General features: G+C 46.1%; 1 protein-coding gene across 2 annotated transcripts in view; it reads left to right on the plus strand.

Annotated features, from left to right (window-relative positions):
• The window catches only part of DCAF5 (DDB1 and CUL4 associated factor 5), a 507,909-nt gene that overhangs the window by 147,334 nt on the left and 343,783 nt on the right, over nucleotides 1-16,792 (plus strand). For both annotated transcript variants that reach the window (XM_069638590.1, XM_069638591.1), the window contains exons 3-4: nucleotides 9,092-9,128; nucleotides 9,843-9,982. In XM_069638590.1, coding sequence (XP_069494691.1) covers nucleotides 9,092-9,128; nucleotides 9,843-9,982 — 177 coding nt within the window. The remainder of the gene's footprint in view (nucleotides 1-9,091; nucleotides 9,129-9,842; nucleotides 9,983-16,792) is intronic.

The following is a 16,792-nucleotide window of genomic DNA, read 5'->3' on the forward strand; positions in this document are numbered from 1 at the left end:
TTTTGACATCTGCGCCAATGCCTAATTAATAATAAACAACACAATGGTAGTGAAATTTAGAACCACTTGCGCAATCTAATGCTAATGTCTTGATTTTCAATATTCCAAAAGTCCTGAGGATGACCTTGATTTAGAAGGTCGAAACGCGTGTCGGCAAAGTCTACCTATCATCCGCGAATGTGACAATTAAAGACGTTTGTTAAAATTCATTCATTGTTGGAAGATTGAAAAGCAAGACATTAGCATTAGATTGCGCAAGTGGTTCTAAATGTCACAACCATTGTGTTTATTTAAGCAATATAACCCGAGCGGCGGGGGCATTACCGACTCAAGTAATGCCCATAGGTAAGGCCCTGAGCAAAGCGAGGGCCTTACCGAAGGCCCTGGGGCACTACCAGAGTCAGTAATGCCCCCGACGCAAGGGTTATATTGCTATTACTACCCCAGCCCGCAAAAATTGCGTGACCGGGGCACTGAAAGCTTTTATTTTGTCCCAAAACGCTGCAGCATTGTGGGAGAACAAAAAGAAATGCCTGCCGCAACTATGGGCCCCGTCGGGGCATTACCTGAGCTGGTAATGCCCCTGCTGTTCGGGTCATATTGCTTAATTAGGCATTGGCGCTGATGGGAAAACTTTAGTTCTGTTATGATCTAGTTTTGTAGGGCTTGAATCTATCCTTTTCCCTATCTTTTGCAGCCTATTTATGCCGTCTAAACTTTAATGGTTGACTCAACAGATAAGGGGTGGTCAGCGCAGTGGAATACTAGCCCATACTCCTACATTAGCCCTTCTCGCTCGCCTATCTGCTCTCTACATACATTGTGTGTATTTACCCGTTAATAACCAGTTCTGCCTTGTGTCTCTCCTGTCCCAGGTCTCTTTAGTCATGTTCCTGCATCCGCCACTGGCTAGCAACAATCCCTTGTAAAGCACCTGTCCCAGGCCTTGCCTGCTGACTCTTTCTAGCCCATGTACATGCTTCTGGTTGGCACACCCGTGCAGCTGCAATATAAAAATACAGATAATAAATTGAGGTTTGTTTTTGTTTGTAAATGAGCCATTGCAATGAAAACGGGCAACCTAAGGGTTCCACGCTGACACAATAATGTTGGCTAAAATACGCATCCTTGCGCAAGATGCCCTCATCTGACCTTCTGCATTTAAGGGAGGGATTTAAAGGGATTGCGGGTCTGCAATCTGCTGTAATATGCGGAGGTGGGCTGTAATATCAGAAGCACTGCAAGGGTTCTTTTGCTTCATGGCTCTGCACCCAGATGTATTGCTTCTGGCTGAGCTCTGTAAGTCTAGCCCCATTCCTACTGGGCTTCCCGCCCTGCTTAGCTGTTTACTGCCAGTCTCACATCCAGAATCTTGGCTTTCCAGCCTCAAAACTTGTGTCCAGCATTGCATTAATTAGTACTGTTACTGACTAATGAAAAATGCCCGATCACGAAGTTTTGAGGAGGAAATCCAAGATTCTGGATAGCGGTGTGCCAGTCTTCATGACCTGTAAATATAATCATAAAACTCTGAAACCCTTCCTTGCCCTAAGGGAAAGTTCTAAGGGCTTTCCCTGCCTAGCCATCCTCGGAAGGCAGAGGAGGCGCATTACTGCTCAGATTAAGGGGCACGGTGTGCTCTTTAGTAAACGCAATAGCTGCCCTGGGTATCCAGTCATTATGTCGAATGCAATAATTTCGAAAGACAAAATGTCGAAAATATTTAGTCGAAAACAAAAATGTCGAAAAACAAAAATGTCGACTTTTTTTCGACTTTTTTCGATTTTATATGTTAATAATAAATATTTTATTAAACTTTTTTTTAAAAAATAATTAAAGGTATTTCCGTGGGGGGTGGGGGTGATGGGGAGGATGGGGGGGGGGTTGGGGATAGGGGTTTGGGATGTTTTTTTTAATAATTAATTATTTAATATTATATTAAAGATGTTTTTAAAATAATTAAAGGTATGGGGGTGGGGGGGATGGGCAGGAGGGGGGGGGTTGGGGTAGGGGTTTGGGATGGGGGGGTTGGGGGGGGGACCCCCCCCCATAATAAATGTTACTATCTGGGTAAAAAAAAAAAAAAAGTGTTTTGGGTTTTCGATTTTTTTTTCGACATTTTTTTTTCGAAATTATGACTTTTCCTATTATATGTATGTATTTTCGACTTTTTTACATTCGACATTTTTTTTTCGACATTTTTGTATTTCGATATTATTTTTTCGACATTATGACTATGAACCGCTGCCCTGTTTATGCACGTTCAATGTGCTTTAAAACCCACGGACATATTAAAACGAATGATTGCTTAGGCCTCGGGTGTTTCCCCAAAAAGTAACTCTGTAGCGGAAACAAACAAGTGTGTCTGAAGTTTCCCCTTTAAAGCATATTTAGGCAGCCCTGCATATGAGCGGCGCGCCAGCCACTTACACTGTCCTGCTTCCACCCACACATCCCCATGCATATATTCTGATCAGTGGTACCAGCAGAGCAGTGCCACAGGAAGGAGCTATGCAATGGTACTGCCTGATCTGAGGGGGGCCACCATGTGGGGGAGGGAGGGTGGACACCTATTCATTTGCATGAGTTACTAAGTGCAATGAAGTCATGATTGCAGGAAGATATGTTTCAGAGAGAAAATATCCTTCCTCAGAATAGGACCTACTTTGTTTTTGTAGACTAAATATATATTTTACTCCCAACTTCAAAAAATCGGGAGCCTGACCAAGGTCCATGTTGGAGGCCGGATCGGGGAGTGCCAGCAGCCACCATCCGCTCAGTGATTCAGGGTCAGAAGGTGGTACACAGAGAATCCCCCAAGCTCCCCAGTCTGTCACTAGCCTAAGATCTGTAGTCCCCTCCAAGAACTTTGAAGACCCCTGGCCAACCAGATTTGGCCAGACTGGAAAGGCCCCCAGAGAGTGAACTTCCTAAAGGGCCATGGGACTGGATACAGAAGGGACAGTTTGCAGGGAAAGAGAAAGTAACAAGCCTGGGTCCAGCAGAGGCTCTGCTGACTCCCTCCATCGGATTGAGTGCAGGACCCTTTTCAGCAGGGAAGGGACTCGAACCTCTGAGGTGCCCCTTCCCGCAGCCCTATGAGACCCGTGCCCACTAGTAAGCAAGCTCCGGGTCTAGGGCATGAAGTGTGTACGACTCTTACCAACAAGGAGGTCCACTGTGCAGCTCAAGAGCTTGATAGTTGCCCTGGGAGAAATGTTACTTGTAATATTTAGAAAGGACTTATGGGTTAATACAAACATATAGCCAAGTTTGATAAAGTAAACGGAAATGATGCCTTGGCCCGGTTGTCTAAGGAGCTGCTGCCGCCGGTTTCCTCTGAGCCCAGGACTCTGTTGTGAAAAGGTGGTTTTAGCGGACACATTTGGTGGCCACTGACGTCATGCAAACCTGCCCGCGTGGGAGGGATCCTTCACGAGGTCAGAAATGATTTACGTTCCCACCTCATGAAAAGAGGAGCTCTGAAATCTGCAAGGCAACCACGGTCCCAACCAATGTGGATCTAAAATGGCGGGCCACGCAGAAACAAGCGCACTCTCAGTAGCTGCATTCAGGCGGGCTTTCCATAGGACAACAGATAGAAAGTCTCTAGTTCCATTGGCAAGAGTCCAAGCTCGCTTGTCACATTCATACAGTAAAGTCGATCAAGAAATGAGGAGCCCCTCTGGCACTCCTGCCAGAGTATAAAGCAGGAGGGGGCGACCGAAAGGCATGGAAGTCAGGAGTTGGAAGCGCGAGTTGAGCGACAGTGGGTGGCAGAGTAGCAAGGGGGACAGGAAGAGGTAATGCGGAGGTAGAGGAGATTAAGAGCAACAGGAGGAGGTGTAGAGAAGAGCAGAGAGAGAATGAGGAAAGGAGGTGAAGAATTAGCAATAAGACTGAAGAAGAGGTGGGGAGAACATCATGGCGAGACGAGAAGAGATGAAGGACCAGGGAAGCAATCCAAGAAAGGAGAAGAATACCATTGAGAGCAATTAGGGGGAGCATCAGAATGGAGGAAGAATAGGAAAGGGGGGTGGAGGAGGAAGTGATCGGAGCCTGTTGAAATGTCAAGGTGGAGAGAGAAGCAGCCGACCAGGGAGGAGGAAGCGGGGAGACATATGGGGCAGGATGTGCCCACGAAGAGCAGCTGCAAGAGCGGGACCTTGTCTGGACCGGAGCTCCTCGACAGTCTCGTCGTTGGCAGGTGGAGCAGCACAGAGGGAGGTCTCTTGACTGCCTCAGACGTTGTTCTGCCTAACAACCCTAGGCCCCAGTGCCATCTTGGAAAAGATCTTAAAGTCCCTGATGCCTGACCCGTGTTTAGCCGACCTGAGCGACTAGGGGTGGTGGTGTAGGTTTGTCTAAGGGAAAGTGTGACATCCTGACCACTTCTGCAAAAGCCACCGACCTCTACACTCCAGAAGGAAATGCACTTAAACCCCAAAGACTGTAAGCAACTTACCATTCCTGTCTCGATGGAGGCCTAAGCAGGAGAGAGAGAAGGAATGCAGAGAAGCCTAACTTACTTATGGTCTGGTGAATTTCCGCTAAGTGACTCCTGTGACACCCAAACCCTTAACTTTATTTATTGTAATCGAACTTCTTGAATCATCAAACTGGTCTTCGAGTCGTCCTTTTGATCCTCTGTTGTGATGGGAGTAACGTAACTTACAAATCTTATCTGAAGCCCTGTTCTATCGAAATAATTACTGCACAGAAGCTGTTTACTTTTAACAAGTCTATGTGGTATTTTATGTCGTCTTTATAGCACTGAAATCGTTATTGACTTTCTCTCAGCCAATCAGAATGTTTAGAGTGCAGTCAATAACTACTGGTATTGACTGGATTCTGAACATACTGTCTTCAGAAGCAGACGGGGAAACCATGCAATTTCCATGCAGGTTTTTGTTTATACAAGACGTTCCTCTCTGGCAGGACCTTTTTTTTGTCTCAACATCCTATTTAACACACGAAAAAGAAAGATCAAACATTGGAAAATGCTTTCATTTTCATTTTGTTATAGAGAAGCCATTTACTTTGACATGACACCTAATACATGCTCACATTAAGCCTGTGCCAGTTGTACCAAGATTCAATTAAAATAGTAAACCATGTTATTTAAATAGTACAAAACCACATTTAATTTACTTATTGTCAGTTTACTTTACTCACTCTTAAAGCACAATTTTTGACTTCACCATGAAAAATCCAAAGCATGTATTGCGACTGCCACTGTGTGCTAATTAATAGCCCTAATGACCTGCTGAAGTGTCATTATTGCATGTGATTATGGCCCTTCCCTAACTTATGGTCCTCTGCTTTGCTTCTGGCCATAACTTGTTGGCGGATCATTTATCCCATGATAACGACCCCTCTCTGTCTATAAGGCTATACAAATGTCATGTTTTAATGCGGAAATGCCCTGGCAGATTCCATGCCTCGTGCACTGTGTCCGCAGTGGATGTTAATGGGTGTCTTGGACGTGCACAGTCACATGGCTGAAGGCCATGCTCTGGGGAAAGTGCCTACTGGGCGTGACCATTCTGGTAGTGTATATCAGGGTGTAAAATGGGTACCCCCCTACTAACCTTTGGCTAGTGATTTATGACTCTTGGCGAGTAAGAAACTGTATGCTGTGCACATGTAAAAGCTTGTGTGATTCTCTATCTGATTTCTTTCTGGACAAGATTATTACTATTTTTCAGCAAATTGTTGATTCTGGGTCACAATTCTTAACATCAGCCGGGTTAAGGGCCCCTTCGCCCCCGATTCCTTTTGGGGTTGGGCAATGTTTCCCTTGTTAACGTTGTTAATGTTCTTGGGCCACTAAGAGCTTAAAATCTGCCTCTCTTTGTGATCCCGTACCATTGGCAATGTTGAAAAAGATGGTTCCTCTTATTGGCCCAGTGGTGTCATCTGCAGTCAATTTTTCTTTTGCTAATAGTTCTGTTCCTTCCACACTCGAGCATACATTGGTGATCCCGCTATTGAAGAAACCCTCTCTTGATTCTTCTACTCCTTCAAACTTTCAGCCTATTTCTTTACTTCCTTTCTTTTTGAAGTTACTTGAATCTTATGCCTACTCTTCGTTCTTTCTTTCAGGATTCAGGCTTTCTTGATTCTGTTCAATCTGGTTTTCAGCCCCGGGACGGGGACCGACCGAGTCAGTGTTGGTTTTCCATAGTGGATGACCTGGCTTGCCTGGTGGACCCGGGTGGTGTTGGGGCATTGATTTTGTTAGATCATTTTAGCTGACAGGCTCTCCTCTGAGGGCATCACCGGCCCGGTCCTTGCTTGGTTCCGTTCCTTTCTGTTGGGTCGTTCCCAATCGTTCTCTTTCTCTTTCTTTCTGATCCCATCTCTATTTCGTGTGGGGTTCCACAGGGCTTGGCCCTTTCTCCTCTCAACATCTATATTCAGCCATCGGTTAAGCTCATTTACTTTTGGTCTTAGGTGTTATTCTTATGCAGAGGACACCAAGATACTAAAAGGTCTTGATATTATGCAGCAGGCTACGGCTTCGCGCTGCCAGGCTTGCCTCCTCTCGGTTAATACCTGGATGAGTGACAACTGGCTTCTCCTTAATGACAGTAAGAGCAAGGTCTTATTGGTGGGCCCTGCTTTGAGTGCCTCCCTGTGGACTGCGGATTTTTGGTCTTTGGCGCTTGCCTAAACCTTTCCGGGTGGTTAAAAACCTTGGAATTAAGTTGGTTTCTTTTCTGTCTGTGGAGGCACAGGTGAGTTCAGTCTGTCAGTGTATTTCAAACTTAAAGTTCTACATAAAGTCCTCCCTTTTCTTCCGGCAAATTTGTCCTCAGTGGTTGCGTCTTCCATGGTTGCTGGATCTCTCGATTACTGCAATTCTCTGTACATGGCTCAGCCGCTCGATTTGCTCCTCCGCCCACTGGTTCTCTGGAACATGGTGGCCAGAATAGCTGCTGGGGTTTTTTTTTCTTTTCAGGCATCGGCCTCTCCGATTCTTGCCGCATTGCATTGCCTTCTCATTGACACTTGTGGAATTTAAGGCACTATGCTTTGTGCACTGTGCTTTTTACGGAACTGGGCCTGAGTATTTACAGGCTATATTTTGCCACATGTCCCATTTCGTTGCATCTGCTCGGTCTCCCTTTGTCTTATTCATATCCCCCCGCTCTCAATGTTCCAGGACTGGGGGCCACTCCTTTTGCGGTGGTGACTGCCCTACTCTGGAACTATGCAGGATCATATTTCTTTTTGTTGTGCCTTAAAAACGTTTCCATTCTAGGTTTTTTTCTTTTTGGCTCTCTGTTGCCCTTTCTCAGGGGTCTGTAAGCTGTGACTCTCCAGGTGTTTTGGACTACAACTGCCAGCAGCTCTAGTGAGCATATTGAATTAGAAGGGCTTATGGGAGTTGTAGTCCAAAAGATCTGGAGAGCCACAGGTTGCAGACCTCTGCCCTATCTCATATAGTTAGCGTCACGATGTCCTTGCTGGTGAAGGTGCGCTTTATAAATACATAAAATAAATGTACGGCATGAAGGTGGCAAGTGACTTTTTAAGACTGGCTAGTAGCTTGCAACTTGCATATTTGCCCCTAGTTTATATTATAAAAAATGTTCAGTGAATCAACTTTAGAGGGATGTTGTGGTTGCAGTATAATACACATTACACATTTGGCATTTGTTTTCTAAAGCAATTAATATCAGCCAGCTATAATGAGCTTTTTAGTAAAATAAATATTAAATCTTTGACCCTCTATGCGGGGTTTGGTTTTGTACGTGACTAAAGGAGTTTATGGTTTTTGTTTAGCACCCATAGGGTTAACGTTATGGATGACTGACCATTACACATCGGGAAGCGTGCTCAGGTGCATGCAGAGTAACCACCTTTTAAGCTCATGCGCGGACGCACTGCTGCAAGCCAGGGTATAACCCGTTCTCTGATCTGGCTGTCTTGGTCGTTGTGCGTATATGATATCATGTTATTTGTAACGCGCTTAATACCCAGAGGTTTCTTAGCGGAGCCGGGGGTCGAACCTGTGTTGCTCTGCGTCGTCTTGCTTCCCAGGCGAGCACTTTGCTCCTGAGCTATCCTCCTGAGGAGTAGTAGCGATGCTGTAGCCTCACAGCTTCCGCCCGTGCCGTTTTATGATGTCAGTGGCCTTTTAAGGAAATAAATGCTGTTTGTGGAAGATGTTGGACATTTATCGTGACTATATCGAGCTTTGAAATGTCATTCTTTTGTATCACTATAAACATGTGATTTTACAGAAGCCGTTCAGCGCAATACGGCAAGGGCAAACCCCCGCTGTGGCAAACTCCCAATGTCCCGACCCCCACATTTAAAGTGATGCTGCCTTAAGGCACCAGGCAGGTTTTGTTATTCATTCACCCCATGGCAATCTCTGCACGTGTAATATAGAAGTTGATTATCGCTTTAAACCCACGTTAAACACCTGTGCCAATATTGGACGGTATGCAGCGGTGGTAACAGTGCTCCGGGCGCAGGTAAGAGAAATCTAAAAAGATCGCCCCCCCCGCCCTTGAATACACCACTGCGTGATGCATTCGCGCCCCCTGCAGCGACTGCTGGGGATTGGTGTTTGTTCATGAAGGCCAAAGAACAAAGGGGACACATATGACGACCCTGGAGGGACTGCTGAAGGCCATCATTTTTAGATAATTACTCGGGGTGCAAACCAAGGAGAGGCCTAGGAGAGGTCCACACAGAAAAGAAGGGCCCTATTTTTCCTACCTATAAGTCTAAACCGTTTTGCATGTCTGCGGTGTATGGGTCAAGCCCAAAAAGTCAATGCTCTAGTCTACACGAAGGCAGTGCGGTTATTGCTAGCCAAAAATCACTAATCACTCGCCAATGGCTAGTGGCGAGTGGACATGTGTAGCTCCCTTTGCCTTTTCACTGGAGGTAGGTGGCGAGGAAGAGGTTAGCCACAGAGCACTCACCGGATCAGGGGCAGGGGGCTGGGTGGGGCTCTAGAGAAATGCATTGTGGGAATGAGGATGGTAACTATCAGGATATGTTAGGATTAAGCATGCTTTTGCAATTCTGTGGACTAATCCCCGTAAATTCACTTATTTTCTCACTTTAGGAAACGATGAGCAAGTTATTCTGCATGATGTGGAAAGGTATGCATTTTTTTATTTGTCCTGTTCTAGACTTTGGAGAGGGAAAACCGTTTAATTGTGCCCAATTCGACATCTAAAAAAGTATTTTGCTGTGGCCCAGCCGATGTCATTAAACGGACCCCATCACTTTGTACGGGTCCATCCATTCCCTCTTCCTTCATCATCTGAGGGAGCACAGTCTGCAGAACTCCCATCCATCCATCCATCCATCCATCCATCCATCCATCCATCCATCCATCCATCCATCCATCCATCCATCCATCCATCCATCCATCCATCCATCCATCCATCCATCCATCCATCCATCCATCCATCCATCCATCCATCCATCCATCCATCCATCCATCCATCCATCCATCCATCCATCCATCCATCCATCCATCCATCCATCCATCCATCCATCCATCCATCCATCCATCCATCGCTTGGGTATTGCTTCTCATTAAGAAACCAGCCTCTACTAGAAAATCGATATTTTTTGTAATGCTATGCCTTAGTGCCAACCACACCCACTACCCTTGCATCCTTCCACATAATAGTAGTACATAATAGGACGTTGGCATGCGGCAAGACTCGGTTGCCCTTGGCTGGCCATTTAAAAGGTTTGGTGTGGCCTTCTGCTCATGTCTAAGTGCACCGGATGATGTAATATTGTGTATGTCTGCATGTGTATGTATATTTAATAATAATGGCTGTTTTTTGTCTTCACACTAGTGGTGCATCAATGGATGTGTTCTCGCACGAAGATGCCGTGTACGGACTCTCCGTCAGTCCTGTGAACGACAACGTCTTTGCCAGCTCATCCGATGATGGCAGAGTCTTGATTTGGGACATACGCGAGTCTTTGCAAGGAGGTGAGTCCACACAACCATCAGTAGCACTGGGGGGTCGGTGCTTGATAATCCTGCATATTCATTGCTAGGAACTCGTCATTATTTCACGTTTCTATGTAGAACTTCTTTTTGATGACAATCGTTATGTACTCAATAGGAAGACGTGAATCAACCTTGGGTTGCATTCAACTGTAGAGGATACATTTAACTAGGACGCCAGGCCTGGGATGAGTTGGGGTGTCAGCGGTAGCAATGGCGAGTGGGGGCATATAAAAGAGGTTCCATATACACGGGGCAAGTATCTGCCTTTTCCAGTGCATCGCAACCCTTAGAACTAAAGGTCACATTCTGAGGGTCCAGGCTCTGCCCTCATGGGATTAAAAGCAATATTTTTCTTTTTTAATATATTCGAAAGGAATGTTTGTTTAAAAAAAATACACCAGCCAAATTACAAACCGTTGCAAAAAATTGGAGGAAAATGGAATCCTGTTCAGGGCGCACTCCTACAGAAGTCAGCAATGGAGTAATTCTTATCGCAATGGCCTTAACGCTACAGCTAATATGGAGACTCCACAATATTTTGGACCTGGCAAGAACCAGATCAAACGTTGCCTTATTGCTAACTGCTAGAGGAGTGTTTCCTGTACACACTCTCGGACTTCCATAGTTCTCAGTTTCCTATCCGCCCATGAAACTAAAGTCTTCTGCTCTTCAACTCTGCTTGCAAAAAAATGGTGTTTCATTTTGCCCCTAAAACAAATGCATACATCCAAAATTAGGAGTTGGTTTGTGTGCCCTACCCTTCAGGTCCCGGCAAACATGGCAATGGCAGTCTGCACCCCACGGAGTTCAGCAGTGAAAGGGTTAATCATGGACCTCTTCTGAATAGTTTTCTCTGAATCTTTATTCTAATGGATTTCTTCCTCCCATAGATTCCTAAAGTCTGGCTTCTCTCTGGATCATTGGCACCCATGAGTTTGGATGTGACATCCTGGTCCATCTCTGTGGAGTTGGTTGCGCCCCAGAACCTCAGTTCATTTTTTCTGCATTCGCAGGTGCTGCTTTGGAACGTCACTGCTATCTCGAATTTTGACCTGTGTCATGTCCCTACATAAGGCCGTGGGTTTTATTAATGCTGGGAAGCCCTGAGCGCTATGGGCCTGCACAGGTGCTGTGTTTGGTGTTTGGGACCAGATCATCATGACCCCAACGATTGTCACTTCTGCCACTCGATGCACGCTAAGGATTCTTTTTTAATTTTATTTTCATTTATAACATGCTTAATACCAGCGAGTGGTTTCTAAGTGCAGGGTCGGGATTCGAACCTGTGTTGCAGCACGTTGGCTTTGCTTCAAAGACAAACGTGTTGCCCCTGAACTATCCTTCCTCCCCCAAGGATGTCTGGGAGTGGGTCGCTAAGGTCTTTACAGCACTCCAGGATAGTGGGCAAAGTCCCATGCTGCATAGGAGGGAGCCTTCGGCCTTAAAAGGAGACAAGACCCGAGAATGTGAAAAAAGATACATTTCACTATCGCTACTATAAGTCAGCCTTCAAGGAATCCCCTCTTACACTTGGGAGGTTACCACTTAACGAGGGCTAGAGCGACAGATTCTGGCAAAAGATGCTAGACCTCTTGGTCATGACCTCACAATTTCGGCCCCGGTGATGGTGGTGGCACAAGTGCACCTTCTAAGATCAGTAGAGTACCTCCGTTGGCCCACTATTGCATGCCCGGGAGCTTGGTCAAGGCCTTGGGCGTGGAAGCTTCTGCTCTCCTTCAGTGCCGTGGTGCTCTACCTTCCAGGATAGTATCCCTGGCGCTTGGAAGAGGAAGAGCAAGAGCTTGAAATTGGCCACTGCCTCCAGATCAGAATGTCTGGCCTCATTGGATCATATTTTTGATGAGATTGGTGACCGTGCCCTTTTGCTCCGAGTCTCTTAAGGAGACTGAACTGGGAGACTTTCCAGAGCAATACTGTAAACTGAATGTGGACTTAATCAACTTGGCTTCTGACCTCTGGGATGCCAGTGGCCTTGCCACATTACCCATCACAGGTCATTGTACCTTTATCAAAAGCCCATTGCCAATGCTGTTAAATGCCTAGGTACCACTATGCTCTGTCATCAAGGTGCAACCTTATCTAACGGACAACCTGTAGCAAGACCCTCTCAAGGAGGCCATCTTCTCCTTTAATCTGACCATTTCAGACGCGTTCATGTCCATTAGCCTCGACTCTTGCTGTGGTCAAAGGCTTTGGAAGGAAACCATGACCTACACTCTTGGATCTGGTGTTGCTTTCTAGCCACCCTACTCCTGATGGTTCAGGCTTCCAAAGAGGGTGCAAAAGCTGCAGTCTTTCCCAGCTTGCTCCCTGATGAGGAGAATAACAAACTGGATGCATTTAGCCACATTTTATTGACTCCTGGCGGCGGTGGAGGGTGACTACCTTTTTTACTCTTGCCACATTTTCCCACACCATGTGGAATGTTATTGTTCTGGTGGGGACATTCCTGGTATTTGTGCCCAATGTACATGTTAAGCTCTCAGACATAGCCTTGGATGGGGACAGCCAAGTCCACTGGTTTGGCAATCCAGCAAATGTTCCAAGGAAAAAACAACTGCGGCATTACAACCGCCCTGGTAGAGGTGCACCTAGACGCAACATTGACAACTCCATGGATCGCTCATCCCCTGCTGCCTTGGTTGAAAACCCCTTTATATGGTCCGTCAAAGGGTATTAGCCAAAAATATAGAATCTTTTTTTTTTTTTTTTTTTTTATGATATCAAAATTAAACATTTTTATTACTGCAGGAGGATTGAAGCATATCATAACCTTTCAAATTCAGCGAACAAACATAAGTTCAAGTGATGTTAAAAGTTCCAGTTCAATGCAACAAATCCTAAAATTCAACAAGTGTTGGAAGCTACTCCACTTTATCTCTGAGCTTTCTCATTTAATGGCCCATGAGCACGCTAATGACGCCAACGATGACATCACATGTGACCTCACTTATGATACGACTCACTGGAATGTAAATGTCATCAGGAAAAATGCAGGTACTTTATTTCAAGACATTTGAAAAACATTCCTCAGCTGGAGATTTAGCGTATGCTACCAAAGGACACACATACATTTTTCAGTACCTCAAGCATTTGAAAATGTACATAAAAGTCCAGAAAAACTACAGTATCCTATCCCAGTAGAAAGAGTGCAAGTTTTAGTACATAGCTGCATCATCTTCCTCTGTCCTAATAGCCTGTTGTACCCCAAAACATGTAACTTTAATACCTCAAGATTGGCCTTTGCCTGTCATCTGACTGAAGCATTGCCATTTGCAGGGCACAGGCCTATATTTTCTTTGGAGGAACCATCAGCTAGTTGTGATTTAAAAAAAACAAAGGGTGTTGGTTGAACTGTTCCTTCTCTTTTACATTACTATCCTTTTGTGGAACGCTGAAAAGTCTTTAGACTATGCACATATGGCCTCATTACGAGTTTGGTGGTAAGTGGTAAAGTTGGTGGCAACTCAGTTAGCGCCAACTTTACCAAATTGCTAAATTACGATATGGGGCCTGGAGTGGAGGATCTGCCTCCAGAAAATCCCTGGAAGTAAATCCTCAAACTCAAGGCCGAAAAATCAGCAAAATTGGCGGATTAACCACATTAATTCCGCAAATAAAAAGCCCCAATAGGTCCAATGGAACCAAAATAAATGGAGAATTACACCGCCACCACCACCACCACCACCACCACTTGTAATCTGGCAGAAATTACGCCGGACCAAGTGGTGGAAAGGGTTATTTATTTGGGGGGTATTCCGGCAGATTTATTGAATCTTGGTCCCTGCAGTCGCTCCTCCACGTCTTCTTTCAAAAGGGGATTGGGGGTTGCAGCGGTTTACCACGCAGTCACTCCTCCAAGTCTCCTTCCAAAGGGGAATATGGTTGATGGGGGTCCCCCCCGCTTGTTTAAAGTGTCAAGCACAAAGTTCTACACCTGTACCAAAATCTTTTGCAATTTCGGCCAATTTAGGCGAACCCGGGAATATCCTCCGTTTTCAAGTTCCCATGGTCGAGGTTTAAGAAAATGATAAGTAATCTATATAAAGGCTTTATTTGGATCAAGATACAATAGGCAACATTTATAATATACCCTTGTCGGCTAACATTACATTGCGCAGTAGTTGCCTTTCGAGTGTTTTGTTTTCGGCAAGTTGCTTTTTCTTACTATGACTATGCCTCCTATTTAATTTATCATCCGCTTAGTTCTAAAAGCTCCCTGTTATGTTTTAGAAAAAACATAAGGTTCGATCACGACGGGCCTCCGTTTCCGCACTTTGTCTTTTCGAAGTCGACATTCATGCATGCAGTGATCAAATAGATCCCTTCAAAGCACTTCTCTGTTGCTATGATGTTGTCCCTATTCCTCCATGAGTGGATGGACACCACTTCTGATGACTAGTCCTTTCAGGTTGTTTCTCAGGCTTATCACCTTCCTTTTTCTCTATTGCCACCTGGACTGCCCTCCCCTCTCCCATATGACCTCCTGCAGCAGGACATTTCCCAACTCCTGTAGAAAGCCGTGATGGAACTTGTGCCTGCTTTTGAGATGGGAAGGGATGGTACTCCCATTTGATTTTGGTGGGGAAAGAGGTCTAGGTCTGTGATCCATCATCACTCTGCAGCTACTGAACTTATGCCTGCAAGGTCACCCTTCCTTAGATCCCTCAGACCCTAGATCTTCTGGACTTCTGCTTTCATGTGCTGATACATCGGAAGAACAGGAAGCTCCTAACTTTAATGGTTGGCACCACCCACTCCCGGTTGGTGGTCCAACCCTTCGGTCTGTCATCGGACCCTGAATAATTCACTGAGCGGGTGGCCGTGGTGGCCACTCATCTCAGGAGGGAGCACATTTACATCTTTCTCTACGTGGGCAACTAACATTCAAGCGTGCTCTCTGTAGTTCCGGCTCAGTCCATCTAAGGTAGTCTGATTCATCTGGGTCGTTCTGGACACGCGTTTGGGCCTGGCCTTTCTGCTTTTGAATACAGACGCTGACCAGCGCTGTACTACTTTGTTTCCCGCTCGGATACAGACACAGCGACCCGCCCTGCAGGATTCCTCTCCTTCACGGCTCACTGCCGGCGAGGCACTCAGTCGAGTGCATTTTCCAGAAGCTCCGACCCAGTTCTACACCAGGAGACTTCTCCCTCTCAAGCACTACAACACTAGGTGTGCAACATCTTTGGCTACCTCGTAGTGGGTCTCGACACACACCCATATGGATCTATGAGTGGGGGCACCCACAGTTTGCAGAGCGTGTAATCGGAAGCCCGGGTCACAAAAGAGTGGCCTGCTGTCCCCCGGGCTACCAGGGTATGCGCTCTGCAGAACACAGAATTTATAATAATTGTTCATTTATAAGGCACTTAATACCAACCAGTGGTTTCTAAGCGAGGGATTCAAACCTGTGTTGCTCTGCGTTTCTTTAATTCCAATCAAACGCATTGCCCCTGAGCTATCCTTCCTCCCAGAAGGAAACCAGGGCGCTAGAGTCCAGAGCTCGCAGCAGGTAAGTTGGCAGTGGCAGATTGCGAGGTGCGGAGCGTGCTGCGTAGTGGGTGGGAGTTCGTGGATGGGAGGGCCGTGACAAGGAAGGGGAGAGGACCGCGCACAAAAGGTTGCACCTGCGGGAGTGCCACCTTTTGTGCTGCAATCCGTGGTGTGATCTTTTGTGCGTGGCTTTCAGACATAAGACCACTCCAAGCCAAATCTGGACAGTACCCTTTTCCTTATTACCCACATTTCAGTTAGTTGTATTTGCAGTAGTTTGTTTTGCGGTATAACTGTTGCATTGAATTGTATTTCAAGCAGAAAAGGAGATGGAATGGCAGAATGCGATTAACTCTAGAGTATGTACACCCAAAGCTACCCAGGCAGGGAAAGTAAAGGAGGGTTTTTGAACACTTGGAAACCATCTTTTCTATTGGAAATGGGACCGTCCTGATTCTGGAAAGGAAGCTTGAGACTGCAGGGTGAGGCCATCCGTTCGGCATAGTTGAGGGTGGCCACCGCTGCTGGGCTCTTTCAGCTCACAATCTTCTGGTAAAGAGTCCAAGGCTTGAAGCATTCAAGGTATACAGAATGAAAGTGTGGCCCGCCACCATGTCCTGGCCGGACACAGAAAGAATAGCAGGTGTATGGTCCTTGTCTGTGAGTAGTTCTGTTTCCTCATTGGATGTAGTCCGCTGGCAGGGCAGCACTTGTGTGAGACTTGGACGCCTGCTAGAACAGTGGTGGCCGACGCTTCCTTCCAAAGGTGCTCATGGTTGTGTTCATCACCCATCATACAAGACCTGATGGACCAGTTGAGTGCACTTCCCTTTGATGAAAATGCTCTTAGCTCTGTCTATGCAGTCCTCACTCTGTGCCAAATACTTTGTTTCTTTTCCTTAGCTGGGGCTGCCTCGCCCTCCAGGTCATTGTGACCTGCCCAGGCCTTTCAAAACTACAGACCTAAGTAATCTGCCAAAACAAAGTCTACAGACACAGCGTGACTTTCAACACTAACAAGCCACGATTCCAAGACGTCACCATGGCTTCAAAAGGCTGGTGGCTTCCGCCTCTTCCTTTATCAAGGAGTGGCACACCTTCCTTTTCAGTCTAGCAGGCCCAGTTTGATTGTTGAGTGGCAGAAATCTCCATGTATTCCTGGGAGTTGCTTATAGTAACGCAGGGCAACTATCATTGGGTCCAAGATGCTCCTGCTGGCCGAACGGCTTGTGAGCTGGGCCCAGTGCCTCGGCTTTATTCCATGATCCAGGT

The sequence above is a fragment of the Ambystoma mexicanum genome, chromosome 14 (assembly GCF_040938575.1).
Source record: "Ambystoma mexicanum isolate Mex_15411 chromosome 14, UKY_AmexF1_1, whole genome shotgun sequence".
In the NCBI taxonomy this organism is placed as follows: Eukaryota; Metazoa; Chordata; class Amphibia; order Caudata; family Ambystomatidae; genus Ambystoma; species Ambystoma mexicanum.